The following is a 14,092-nucleotide window of genomic DNA, read 5'->3' as shown; positions in this document are numbered from 1 at the left end:
ATAATGGAAAAGATGGGAAGGAGAGCGAGGCGTCGCATCCGCGTCCTTATCTCGACTCAAAAGTCGAGGAGCGGGACGGACGCAAAAAGGTTGCTGGACTGTCTCGAGTGGTTCAGCCACAGCATCTATATCGGCGTACGGTCAACACACAAGTGTGTTTTCAACATCTTGTTTACACTCATTGTGTGTGTGTCTTGTACTTGTTTGTTTGCGCCTGTCCACACACACACACAAACACACACACTACTATCCCAAATCCGGATTAAATATGTTCGAGGCCTCACAAGTTGACCAAGAAAAAAAGTTCAGATTTTTTTATTTCTGACTTCTCTCTAATTCACGATTTATTTATTTATTTCCAGGTGAAATTTTTAATTCTTTCACTTTATTAGTCTTTCAAAAGTCTCAGTTTGAGCTGTTTTTTTTTTAAAAAAAAAAGGTCAAAAGCCAAAAGGCTCGGGGACTATTTGCCAACGTCTCTGCCAGTCTTTTGCCTCTTTGACAGTTCATCGTGGTGGTGCGGGAGCTTCTTCGAGCAACTCCGACACTGGCTGTCAGGAAGAAAAAAGAAGGGAGAAATGCCCTCTGATTGGCTCTTCCGAGTCAGAAAACCAAGACTGTATTCACCGTTGTGCTCTGGTGAGCCAAAAAGGTGGAAATCACAGGAATTTCGGCTGTAAACCCGACAGAAAAGCGCATCCAGTTTAAAAATATCCCCAAAGCAAATGAGCGGTGAAGACGACGCCAGGAAGCGCACTCACCGAGGATGAGGTCAAGTCACTCTGAATTAAAAATCAGTGTTGAAAGTCAATTTCCGTCTTGACTGAGACTAGAAGCGCTGCGTCTCGGTGGCGTGCTTCTGCCAAACAGTCGACACGCAGAGAAGTGAGAGAGATGCTGGAGACACGCTGCCAACGGCAATTAGCCTGCGATTATAATCACATCGCTCTCTGCAGATCTAATTGAGGCCCCTGCGCTGTGATCGTCATCGCTCTCACACCTTTTTACTCGTCGCCTCGGTGTATTGTGTTTACCACTTGCGACATTTCTCACACATTGTGATTTGGATGAGGGTTTTGGCTCCGCAGCCTCGGCTGGTTTGCGTGAGTCTAACCAGATATTGACTGTACGAGACGTATGCTAGACGCTATTGTTCACTTGTGAAATACCCGTCGAGCCTCTTGCCGAAGAGCTGTATATTTAATGAATCATTGACCTGCTTTGACCTGGATTTGCAGCTACTTTAGGCCCAAAATAAAGTCACTCAAAGACACATATCAACCAGGAAAAGCCTCAAGATGACCATCAAACATACAAAAACTACTTCTAAACAACCTCAAATTAAGTCAAAACAGCTATGAAAACTATAAGGGGGGAAAAAAAAGAAAAAACCACGACAAAGAAACAAAAAATGACGACAAGACATAATTACAGACGGATGCTAAACGACTCCACGGATGCGCAAAACAACTACAAAGGGACAAACAACTAAAAGACACAAAACAAGAGCAAAAAGAGTCCAAAAGATTATAAAGTCTGTCTTGCTGGGAGTTTCCCGACACACGTCTGTGCCCAGAGGCTCATAATCCGCCCATAGCTTTTTGGAAATGTGAGATTACCTGAGCTCCCCGTGTAAAGCTGTATACTCCTTTACACACACAACTTATATGACTGTTTCCTTCAGGCAGTAAATCATGTTTTTTCCTTCCCTTCTCCTTTCTTACCAATGCTGCGATTGTGTTTCATTCGCATTTCAGCGCATGCAAATCCTTCGTTTTGTTTTGTTTACATGACAATTCCTCTTTGCTGTGCTTCCGTGCTCAAATGGTTTCCGTCATCCTGGGAAATTAGTTTCTTCCCTCCTTTATTTTCTTCTGCACGAGGTGCCCACTCAATCCTGCAAATCCACGACATTAAGCCGGGAAATGGGCTCACGCTGTATTTACATCATGACATTTCAAACTTTCGCCCCCCCATAGATGCTGCGTTGCGTTCTCAGGTTTTTCCGCTACGACTCCACTATAATAAAAAAAAAAAAAGGTGAATGGAAATGTGATTGCCTGAAATTGAAATATTCTGCAGCTGCATGCAGAATATTTCAATTTCAAAACGACATCCAAAGGAGGGGGGGGGGTCGAGTGCTGACAGCGAGGTCTCAGGGACGTCTCTTCCTCCCCCGTCACATGTGGGAGTATCTTCTTTTCTGAGCCGTTGCTGTGTGTCACGCTAACACGGAGCGAGCCCCCGTTAGAAGCACCGGGAAGAGTCGCCCGGGGCCCCCGAGTGTAATCTGCTCCCGACAGCCTCCAACCACTTCCACTCCGCTGGAAGAGAGCATGCCTTGGGAGGGCAGACACTCTTGACACTGACTCATCTTGTGTGTGCAGAGGGGGGATGGTGGGGGGTTGTGGAGGGTGAAGTGTAGGGAGGGAGGGGTTTGTGGTTAGCAGGGCGAGTTTAGCGCGGCTCACACCCAGAACTCGCTGATTGCGAGCGACAGAGTGACGCTCGGCTGGATGAATGGAGGCCCGGGTGGATTTCATGCCCCGTGAAAAGCTCCTTTACAGCGAGAGAGAGAGAGAAAAATAAAAAAAAATCACATTCCAGTGGATATAATTAAGTTATAGATACTGTAAGGAGATTAAATGAAAGCAGAGGCCCTGCATGTGATATAAATACGCTGTACATACAGTGCAGTTTCAAATCGCTTCCCAGCTTAACATGTATTATGTGTGGGAGTGTTATTTATGATGCTGTCGTCTCCACATCCTGTTTCCATTGAAATGGATTCTCAGAACTTCCTGCCTCTAAAAAAAGACATTCATTAAATGACTGGTTTCTATCTTAAATTGTACTTATATTATGTTTAATTGCCTCTGCATGTGCTTGTTTTTATTTTTCTTGCCACTCATTAAAAAGGCAAAATCAATAAAATATTAATCCAAAAAAAAAATAAAGGCCTAAAAATACAGCGTTAAATTATTACTGACGTGCCATACGAGGGTCAGGAGACGCAGTGTGCCGGGTCCGGTATCGGAAGCCACGTAAAAGCGGAGGTCACGTGTTAAACGGGATCCACGGGAAGTGATATTAGCGATAACGCCGGATGGCTTCGTTCCCATCTCGCCGTGGCTCTCGAAACCAATCCGTGGAGCAGAGTGCGAGCGACGTCGCGAACGAGTTCAACCGACCGCCAGCGCCGGCGACGCCGAGACGCAAAACGCGCGACAGTGTTCGTACGGCGGCGTGATCCAAGACGTCGCCGCCTCGTTGGCAGGTGATTTCCCACGCGAAGCGTAGCAACTCCCGCCTCCAGCTTCCTCCGTCTACACCAACTCATACTTATTCATCTCGTTCTTTGTTTCCGATGTGTCATATTTGTTTTTCCTGTTCAACAAAGATTCTTGTGAAGCACATATGATAACAAGAAGTGGATGAAAGTGATTAAACTGACTCAAAAGGTGGTAGAAACGTCAAGTAATGGACATCTAGGAGCAACTGGAAGAATATATATATAATGGTCTTTTTAAGCGAAGACAACGTACAATAATAATCTAGTGTTTGGAGACGTGAGCGTGATACAATGTGCACGTTAACCCCGACGTAACATCTGGATAAATTGAATCTGGAGCAGCTGCTGCAGCACAAATGTGACTCAATCCAAATGAATGTTTCCCAGTTAGCTGTGATTTACTAGAGTCAGCTAATCTCCCAATCCACTCCCTCTTCTCGTTTATCCTGCCCCAGCCTCTTCACTCTCTGCCTTTTCAAGAAAAATCACACACCAAACCAAAGCATTACTCTTTGCTTTGTAATAAAAAAAAATAAGAAAACAGCTGGCTTTGTAAATAGCTGCGTTTTACAGAGTGCATTAGACTCACGTGGTGAGCAGCCAGCGAGACTGCTTGGCCAGCCCCAGGCAGGCCAGCAGGCAGATGATGAGGTCCAGGATGAGGAGCAGCAGGTAGGTCAGCCACCTGCAGAGACACACACACACACACACACACACACACACAGAAGATCAAACCGCTGCTGGTGAATGCTGTTTTTTGCAAAATATGAGAAGTTTCCAGTTTCATGTAACCTGTGTTTCATTGGTATAGTTCTTGCCATCATTCCCTATCGGTAACAAAACCACTGTACGCCAGTTATTAAGTGACCGCTTGTGGAACTTCTCCTGCAACTCTTTGACCCCAACAACGGGCACGCTTTCATATCAGGTCACAAATCAAGAAAAAAATATCGAAAAAAAAATAAATTAAACATGTTAGGTCTCAAACTAAACATAGAAATCGGTGATACTCTAGTATTTCACCCCAATGTACAACCACTAACCACAACTCAAACAATAAATAGGATTAGGGGCGAGTAACAGTAATGGCTTCCTGGAATGGAATAATCTATTTTAATAATTACTGAGGTAATACATCAAGTGAGAACTAGGCTCATTTCTCTCAAAGACTTTTATGTAATCTGACTTTTTTTTTGCAACTGGAGGAGTAATGCAAGTTTGAAGCATTGTCTTCACCCGGAATGAACCGGGCCTCCAGCCTCCAACGCCGTCTCCAGCTCTTCTCTCCATACAAACATGAGAGAGTCCCCCTTATTTTCACCTCAAAAGACACACGCTGTCATCTGAGGGGTGTGTGTGTGTGTGTGTGGGTGTGTGTGTGTGTGTGCGTTGATGCCTCAGGGTGTAATCTTGTCCAGTATTGCCCGCCTCAGTGTACCCATCTGTTATGTGAGCAGTGGTCAGCCTGTGACCGGACACACAGAAAGCCTGTCCAGATGGTTCATAATGAATGGACTCAAATCCATATGGCTGAATGTTTTATGCTGTGAAACAAACGGGGAATGGAGAGGTGGCAGTTATATATACACACACACATCACCTTTAACGATCGATACCTCGAATCAAAGTCGCCTCCTTGTGTCTCATTTCATCTCCATCAGTGTGCATCTTACTCTCTTTTTCCATTATACCTCCTGCACCATTAACCCTACTTTATTCTCACTTCGTACAGTCTTCTTTTCTTCCCATCTGCCTTTCCATCAAGCGACAGCATGCTTTCCACATCTCCCTCGTCACTCTTGCACCCTTCTATCCTCCTCCTTTTTCACACTCTTTAATCCCCCCCCCCCCCATCCCCTCCGTCTCCCTTTCAGCCCCCTTTTCTCTCCCTCGCCACCACCTCCTTGATATTTCATCCTCGCTTTCATCTTCCTCCCCCCACCCGCCTCGGCAGGGTACAGCCGAGAGGCCGGGATGATGTCGAGCGCACGGAGGCTCTCGGGTGACGCCGCCACCGTGTTTGTCTTTGGCGTCGACTTAATCCAATTAGAGTCAGATGGAGTCGAGACGCGCGGGGCCACGGGGGTTAGGTTCACGCGCGATAGGAAAGTACGTCGTCAAGAAATTGTGACGCGTATCAAGACGCGAATGTGCGAGCTTCCGTTCGAACGGTTGATCGTGACAATAGAAATGACATTTTATTCAGTGTTCCCCACAGAGAGGTCAGAGGTCACTGTCCATGAATAGTGGGTTTTAATGGGACAGCAGCAGGCCAACTGATCAGGGCTCACACACAGAGGGATGTTAAGGATTTTATTAGCTTTGTAGCTTTGAGGCTTCATGCTACATCTTATTTTGAAAATCTATTTTTAGTTTTTTTTTAATTAAAATGTCTCTGAACTGGACATCCATTTGTATTTAGTGTGTTTGGAACTGAATAATTAATAATACATGAATAAAATGTATACTATATATTTTTTGTCATGCTAATGTCCTCTACATAGTTTCTTACATTCAAAAGTGTGCCTTAAGTTAGAAAAGGTTGACAACCCCCGTCTTAAAATACCCGAGCACTGCGTAGCTGGAGTAAAAAAAAAAAATGTACTCATGTTGTCAACGTCAGAAAACAGAGAAAATTAGATTAAAGAATGAATAAAATAGAAAAGAGTCTTTTTATTTTCTCTTGGGTTCTCAGTTAAGTAACACGACAAACACTGAGAGCGAGTTTGACGAGTAAACAAAACACTCCAGAACGAGAACATTGAAGATCAACGGGCAACTTTGACGAGTCAAATCCGAAACATGCAAAACACACACAGACACACACACACACACAGCTCTATGTCGGGGCATGAGGCAGTGATAACGAGTCCATTAACCGCTCACAGTGTCTAACTGTCTGCCCTGTTAGTGCGGAGCTATGTGCGGTATTGAATTATCAGCGGAGGAGAGGAGTCAGATTGCAGATCAATACAAACACACCAGCCGGTCGCTTTCTGCAGACTCCACATAAATACCATCAGGTTACACGAGGACGAAAAAGTACATACAAAAATTGGCACTGGGCCTGGTTTCTGCTTCAAGATAAGAGTGTTTATCTGTGATGAGACTAGACTGAGGATAATAATCCTGAACATACTGTAGTCGTTCATTAGGGTCTGCAGTGTTGATGCAAAGATTGCTAATCATTACATCGGATTCTCCTACTTTAAAAAAACGCCCCACAGCATTGCCTCTGCTCGGGGACTTCACATTCACGTAAATGGATCACAGACACACGCGCAAGTTTCATCCCATCCGCTAAATATCATGTGATGTATTAAGGTCATGAAGCGTGCAACTTCCCACACATGAATTATCTATTCGGCTGCATGTTCGACTGACAGGTTGCGCAGCGATTGCAGCCATAGAAGAGACAAGATATTATTAGCTGACGTGCATCTGGCATCTCTAAGAAGGACGTATATCTATATTTTACTTCACATTTTAGTGTATTCATGTCGCGCAATGCGCTGCAAAGAAGTGTGCGTGTGGTTGACACTTAGACGACTTGTCCCAAACAATGAAGATGCAACTTGTTGCCAAGATATAAATAAGTATATTCATTGAACAGCTCTCTGCTGATTTGTGTGTTGAAATGTATGTGTGACTTTGTGAGAAACCTGCACGTCTGTGGCATCACTGGCAATGTGACTGAACCGAGTTGCTGCTGCTGGCCGCCCTGCTCTGTACAAGGCCGACGCGCGTATCCTCACCTGTAGTACTCCATGTTCGCCGTTTGATCGGCGATGGACGCCAGGTCCACCTTCGCCTCCTCCCAGTCGGGCAGGCCCAGCAGCTGCTTGATCACGTTGTCGGCCATCTGCTGCATGAACTGCAGGGTCTGCACGTAGTCGCCCCGCGTGGCGAAGATCTCGTCCAGCCGGGCGAGGTGCTGGTGCAGGCCGCTCTTCATGCTGCCCATGGTTCCAGTCACCTGGAGGAGAGGGGAGGAAAGAGATGAATGGTGCATTCAACAGCACTGCAGCTGGAAGCGTGAAAGCTAATGAGCTGAACGATTCATGAGGCGTAATAATGTATGCATTGATAAGTTACAGGCAAGTGGTGATTGAGAGCCATTCCGGGAACAGTGAGGCGAAGTTTTGTAAAACTGCCAGGAGTAAAAAAAAATTATTAAAAAATGCTAGTTTGAGGATAAACTGATGTTTCATGTCCTCCACTTTTCTGCTTTAAAAAAAATAGTGTCAGACTTCTACTGGGTGCCTTTCGGTCAGCTTTTCTGCCTGAGAAAGTTTTCCAGGAAAAAAAAAAAAAAAAAAAAGAGTGGCCAAAGGTGAGATTGTCCTGAACATGAGGCTGTTCTGTGCAGCGGAGCAGAGAGAGGTGGAGGCTGGGAGGCTGGGAGGGTGGGGGGGCAGTGTGGGTGAGCCGAGTGTGGCTGTCGGCGAAGAGGTCCGTTATTTTTAAGTCAACAGTCCAGCTTGGAAATCGGCCAAAACTAGAGAGCGCACAGAGGGCAAATAGTAGGTTTGCTGGTGCTGGAGATTTGTATTCCATGACTGCGGATGTTTGTCTGACTTTTTTCCCCCCGCAGTGATACCTTGTAATCATCTCACAACTGATCCGAAGTGCAGTCCCCTTGAGGAAAACACAAAAGTCATACGGATTGATTCCTTTATTTGTACACATCAGATTCGTACCTCGTCGGCAAAGCACCGCAAAACCACGTCGTCTGTGGGGAGCGAGCATCTCCCGAACAGACCCTCTTGCCCGTTTCCTTGACTTTAATTACTCTGTACTTTGCTTGAAGGGAGAAGTTGTTTACAGGGAAATGGCATTCACAGAGACATCCCGCTATTTGATAATTAAAAAGGGTAATAAACGCTTCCATTCAGCTCTGGGTACTTGGCATTCACAGGAGAGTAAACTCATATTGTCGCTGTGTTTGTCAGGCAGAGGATTTGCTGGAGCCGTGGCGCGGGGAGGTTGGGTGGAAGTAATTAGTTGGGTTTGCATTCTAAGTGCGACCCACATTAAATGGCTGCAAACAAGACCAAAAAGTCCACCGCCTCTCCAGCGGCTCCGTCCATTGGCACAGTTATGCTTATGAGCTTTAAGCTAACATCCGCATGCTAACATGCTCAAAAGTGTCAATGCGAACATGATGATTTTTAGCGAGTAATACAAACCAGGGTTCAACATCTCAGTTAAGTTGCTAGCATGCTAACTTTGCTAATTAGCAGTGTGGGAATGCCATTTGTTTTGCAGGTATTTCGAATTATTGTTCATAGATAACACATTTCAGGATCACTAATGTTGTTCAAATGTGTCCTCTTGGGATGTTCAGGATTTTCCACAACATCGTTGTGGCGCTAAATAAATAATCAAGCTCACAAAAGTCATGAGGAGACACTCTCTGGAGACCATGAATGTGTGCAGCAAAGTCAATGGAAGTTCATTAAGATGTTAATGACATGTTTCAGTCGCAGGCCAAAGGGGTAAACACAAAGAGAAGCCGCCATTTGCCATCTCTCAACCCACAGGCATCTAGCGAGCCCAAGAATATCCATTCATTAGCTATTCCTGTTTAGAGATAACCACATGTACAGTTTATGTGTTTGGAAAAGAAGGAATGTAGGCTTCCTGTGAAGATAAAAAGAATAAAAGAAAGAATCTGTTGTGATTAATATCTTTAAGGACAAAATCAATCCTCTTTATTTGTTTATAGCAATATAAGTCCCCATCTGGTGGCATCATAAAAAACGTTAGGCAACTTATCACTGAGATGAGTTCCTTTAAAATGCAAACTTATGATTAGGGCTGCACAATATTGTAAAAAATAAGAAAAAAAAGACATGTTTATAACTGCGACATATATTGCAATATAAAAAAAAAAACACATTTTACCCCTTTGCGGGGCCTCGGGGTCATGCTCCCATAAAATGTTAAACGCATCAATCCCGGCGCACACTTCTCATCTGGAGCTAAATTAAGTGGAAATGTCGTGCTCTGGTAAACAATATAATCACAAACACATTGGTTGCATGGACGTGAACGTTGATAAGGAGTCAAAACAAAAAAGAAGCCACACAGCAATGCAAGTGGAGCAGATGCAACCTGGCCTCCCTTTTCCGATATCACACGTCTCGCGATGTGACTATTAAACACATCTGCAATGTTGATTCTGCAAGGATTTCTTGTGCAGAAGTTATACCCACAAAGATCCTCCTCTCACTTGGATATCTTAGATGACAAAAATAACCATATACAGAGGCAGCCACTGAGCTCCCGTGCAGGCCCTGTGGTGCTCCGTAGTTTTGTTATCTGATCATTCATTCAGTCTGATATCGCTTCCTCCTCAGACTGAAATCACAGATGAGAAATAAAGGCACGTATCTGATCCTTGCCTCTTGTGTGCGAATCTTATCGGAGATGCCCGGGGAGACAGCCAATCCAGCTAATCTCTCCTTAGTCTTGGTCTGATCCTCACCGTGTAAGTGATCCACACCGATCAAGAAGATATGATTCCCAGTCTTCTCCGTCTTTATCTCAGTCTGATGTTTCGAGGGCACGGGGAAGCGTTCCCTTCCTCGCATCTTTTTAAAAAACAAAAACAATTTGCAGCGGCGTGTGGTTGGCGCAAAAGCTATTTTACTGTGGGATCTTCATTTCCACACGCCAGAGGGTGAACACCAAATGAAGAAAAACATACAAAGAAAAAAACACAATAAAAGGAACAAATGGCAATGACAAGTGGCCTTGGGCTGAAAAAAAAATACAGATGCCAAATAGTGAATGTAGATTTGAGCTTGAGTAAAGGGAGTAAATTGGTTTTACTGAAATGCTTTTAGCTACATGAGCATGGACTTATTTAGAAAACCTTGAGCAGGTAGGCGGTGGCGTGGTCAGCTAGTCTCACATCCTTCTCCTCGTCTCATTGGTTCTACGATACAAAAATGTTATATAATCTCTAATTACAGAAAAAAAAAAAAAATATTTCATATGGGCTTTAATGCCATTTCGAAGAACTACGTTCTTGCATTATTGATGGAAAAACAGTATTAATATCAACACTTCATAATAATTAAAGTGTCACCTCCCGCTTAGGCCTGAGCCTAAAGCTTAGTTTATAATCGCTGAAGTGATGCGCGCACGCCAGAACATTATGTAATCGCGGCCGGCGCATGGTGTGTACGCTTGTAATCGCATGACACAAATTGCTCTATAAAAAGCACTATACACATGTCTAGGGATTAAACAACTAAGACCAATATGTTTCAGACGCGTTAGAAGCAAGAGGTGTTCAAAATCTTCATTTGACAAAATATTTTGCCACCCTAATCAAATTCTTGACAGGATATTAAAGCGTTGATTCTTTATAATCATGCAATACTTAACTTGTTTCTTTCCAGGGGTTTTACAAAGGCAATACAGTAGGCCAAAAATATGAGATATGGGTTTACAGATGGTTATAATCCCTCTCTTGATGTGAAGAACCCATTCTATGATAACAAAAACACGAGTGTGTGTGTGTGTGTGTGTGTGTGTGTGTGTGTGTGTGTGTGTGTGTGTGTGTGTGTGTGTGTGTGTGTGTGTGTGTGTGTGTGTGTGTGCGCGTGTGTGTGTGCATTGCTTGCAATACTGTCTTTCAGACTCCACAGAATATAAATACTACACCCTTTGCTAGAATTAGATGTCTATCTTTACGCCGGTTGAAGCTTGTACACGACCTCAGCGATGACTCTCTGAGCACATAACAGTGAGGCTGTAAAAAAAAAAAAAATTTTTAAAATTCAAAAGCCACACACAGTGTCCATCTTTGAGCTGAGAGAGAAAACTGTTCACCAAAGTTGCTTTTCATTTTGTATCATTAAAAGGTGTGAAGCGTACTCTGAAGACCGGTGCCGGATTAAGACCTAGCGAGCGTCCGAAAAATCACTGCACTCGTCCCGTAAAATCGCTTGATAAATAACAAAATGTGCGCATTTGTTAAAGTAACACAAAAAAAAAAGGTGAAGATATAGGATTTTTTTTCCTGCTCCAACTCGTCTCTCGTCTAGAGACTTTTCTTCGATTAAAATTGAATGTGGGAGCTAGAGCGTGAAATAGAACATGGGTCTGAACTCTGAAGTGCCTCGAGCGGCTCGGTCACCGCAAAAGACGAAGACTCCACCGCTGGGTGACGAAGCTCAGCAGAACATCTCTTTAAAAATATATTCTGCCTTTCCTCACTCTTTCTCTCTCTCGGATACTTGACGACCACAGGGATTTTAGGAGGATGCCCTGTCTTGGGTTTGTCGATGAAACGCTGCGCTGGCATTAATTTAAGACCACGGCCCTCCATGGAGCCAAGAGTGTCAACCGCAGGAAGGCAGAGGGATTGTCTTCCAGTACAGGGACAATGTGAGAGCAGCGCCAGCGACTCTGTGAATGTCTGTCGTTCTTTTATAGAGAGAGCGAGAGTTCACACTGCGGTGAAAACAGAGCCAAACACCGAGAGTAGTGCAGTGACCCTCGGCGGCGGATTTCAACTCAGTTTTGTTACATAACTTACGCACTTAACAAACATACGTTGGGTAACAAACACTTAGGCTACTTTATGTATCAAACAAGCTTAGTTTAAAGTGTTTTTCACGAATCCTCACCAAGTACTTGTGTTAGCTAAACCTCACCAAGTACTTGTGTTAGCTAAACCGCACCAAGTACTTGTGTTAGCTAAACCGCACCAAGTACTTGAGTTAGCTAAACCTCACCAAGTACTTGTGTTAGCTAAACCTCACCAAGTAGGCTACTTGTGTTAGCTAAACCTCACCAAGTACTTGTGTTAGCTAAACCTCACCAAGTAGGCTACTTGTGTTAGCTAAACCTCACCAAGTACTTGTGTTAGCTAAACCTCACCAAGTATGTGTGTTAGCTAAACCTCACCAAGTAGGCTACTTGTGTTAGCTAAACCTCACCAAGTACTTGTGTTAGCTAAACCTCACCAAGTACTTGTGTTAGCTAAACCTCACCAAGTACTTGTGTTAGCTAAACCTCACCAAGTACTTGTGTTAGCTAAACCTCACCAAGTACTTGTGTTAGCTAAACCTCACCAAGTAGGCTACTTGTGTTAGCTAAACCTCACCAAGTACATGTGTTAGCTAAACCTCACCAAGTACTTGTGTTAGCTAAACCTCACCAAGTACTTGTGTTAGCTAAACCTCACCAAGTACTTGTGTTAGCTAAACCTCACCAAGTACTTGTGTTAGCTAAACCTCACCAAGTACTTGTGTTAGCTAAACCTCACCAAGTAGGCTACTTGTGTTAGCTAAACCTCACCAAGTACATGTGTTAGCTAAACCTCACCAAGTATTTGTGTTAGCTAAACCTCACCAAGTACATGTTGCCTAAACCTCACGAGTACCTTTATTACTTAAATTTAACAAAGTAGGTTCGTTGCATCAACCTAAAAACTAAGGAAACCTTCAGAAGAACTATATTTAGAAAAGAGACAGTATGTATCGACCGTATATTAACACGCCGTCCTCGAAACATACTACACTGACACCAGCGGGGCACCTCGAGCATCACAGTATGAATCGAAGGGCCGCTGACAAGCAGCACTCTTTGACTAGTTGTCAGTGAGAATGTGTTCATCAAAGGGGTCTTTACATTTCAACCCTGAGGTGGCAGCTGTTTAATAGTACTTTTTGATTCCTGACAGAAAAAGCCTGCTCTCTGTGTATTACAGGCCGCGTACAATATATCCAGCCAGTGTTGTATCGGTGACACAACCGGAGAAATATGATGCCGAACTGTAAATAAAGACCTTTGCTGTAAGTTACACACAGATGGATTCCAGTTAACCTCTTGCAGTGCATATAAATCTGCCTTTACTGCTTTGCATTGATCAGTCGCTGGATGTCACACCTGTCCCTCATGAACAATACACCAAGCCATCGAGATAATTTAACTCCTTTGAGGAGAACCATTTCTCAGAAAATATTTTTTTTTTCTGGACAAAACCCAGGGTCAAACTGGGAACACGCACAAACGAACAGTATTATCCAGTTCATTTTTTTTTAAATCTACTTTCGGTCGTTTACATTGTGAACCCTTATTATTTTGTATTATTATTTTTTTTTTAAATACAAAATAAATCTATTATGAGAACGCTGTAGCTGAGCATGGTTGTAATTATGCAGTGGGCCAACGTCCAAACCGTGTTTGAGCTGCGGCCAAATGCTAAAAGGGACTGAACCAGACATCGACCCGGTCCACTGGGTGACTGCTGGCTGCCAAAACCTCTCACAACACCCATCTCCAAACAATAGAGTTATTATTGGTGGCTAAACACTTCAAATGTCGGTCCCATTACGCCATCAATAAGGCATCTTGGTTGGCTAGTTTCCAGATATTTTTAACAGCCCTGCTGATGTTTTTTTTCTTTTTGCATCTCTATTTAAGCGTCTCCAAAATGCACCTCTCTCGGTATGAAAGTGTTTTGTCAAATTGACATTCTCACTAAGAGAGACGGTGTGTTCCTGTGTGCACAAACACATCATATGCATATATTCCAGACTGAAACTAATCAAGGTCTCAACAGTGGGCCGAGAAAAAAAAAAGCTTAGAGTGATAATGAGTCGAACTTCCTTCCTTCCCTCGCTTATATACAGAGTCTTTAGAGGCAAACTCACTTTGAATTGCTCTTGGAGCTGTGTTAAAAGGGCATTTTGTGTGGGCCAGAGGGCAGTGAGGCCTTCATTGTCAATGATTTCAATACAGATTTCAATCCTGACTCTGCCAATCAGACAGACGAGC

General features: G+C 43.8%; 1 protein-coding gene across 4 annotated transcripts in view; it reads right to left on the bottom strand.

Moving 5' to 3' along the window:
• The window catches only part of ttyh2 (tweety family member 2), a 51,668-nt gene that overhangs the window by 14,221 nt on the left and 23,355 nt on the right, over positions 1-14,092 (bottom strand). For all 4 annotated transcript variants that reach the window (XM_068583959.1, XM_068583960.1, XM_068583961.1 and 1 more), the window contains 2 exons: positions 7,048-7,268; positions 3,882-3,977 (listed from right to left, as the gene is read on the bottom strand). In XM_068583959.1, the coding sequence (XP_068440060.1) occupies positions 3,882-3,977; positions 7,048-7,268 (317 nt within the window). The remainder of the gene's footprint in view (positions 1-3,881; positions 3,978-7,047; positions 7,269-14,092) is intronic.

Source organism: Clinocottus analis, unplaced genomic scaffold, assembly GCF_023055335.1.
Source record: "Clinocottus analis isolate CAN_PGR_092001 unplaced genomic scaffold, fCliAna1.0.p SCAF_19, whole genome shotgun sequence".
In the NCBI taxonomy this organism is placed as follows: Eukaryota; Metazoa; Chordata; class Actinopteri; order Perciformes; family Cottidae; genus Clinocottus; species Clinocottus analis.
The sequence above is the reverse complement of the archived record's forward strand: the minus strand, read 5'-3'. Positions and strand labels throughout refer to the sequence as shown.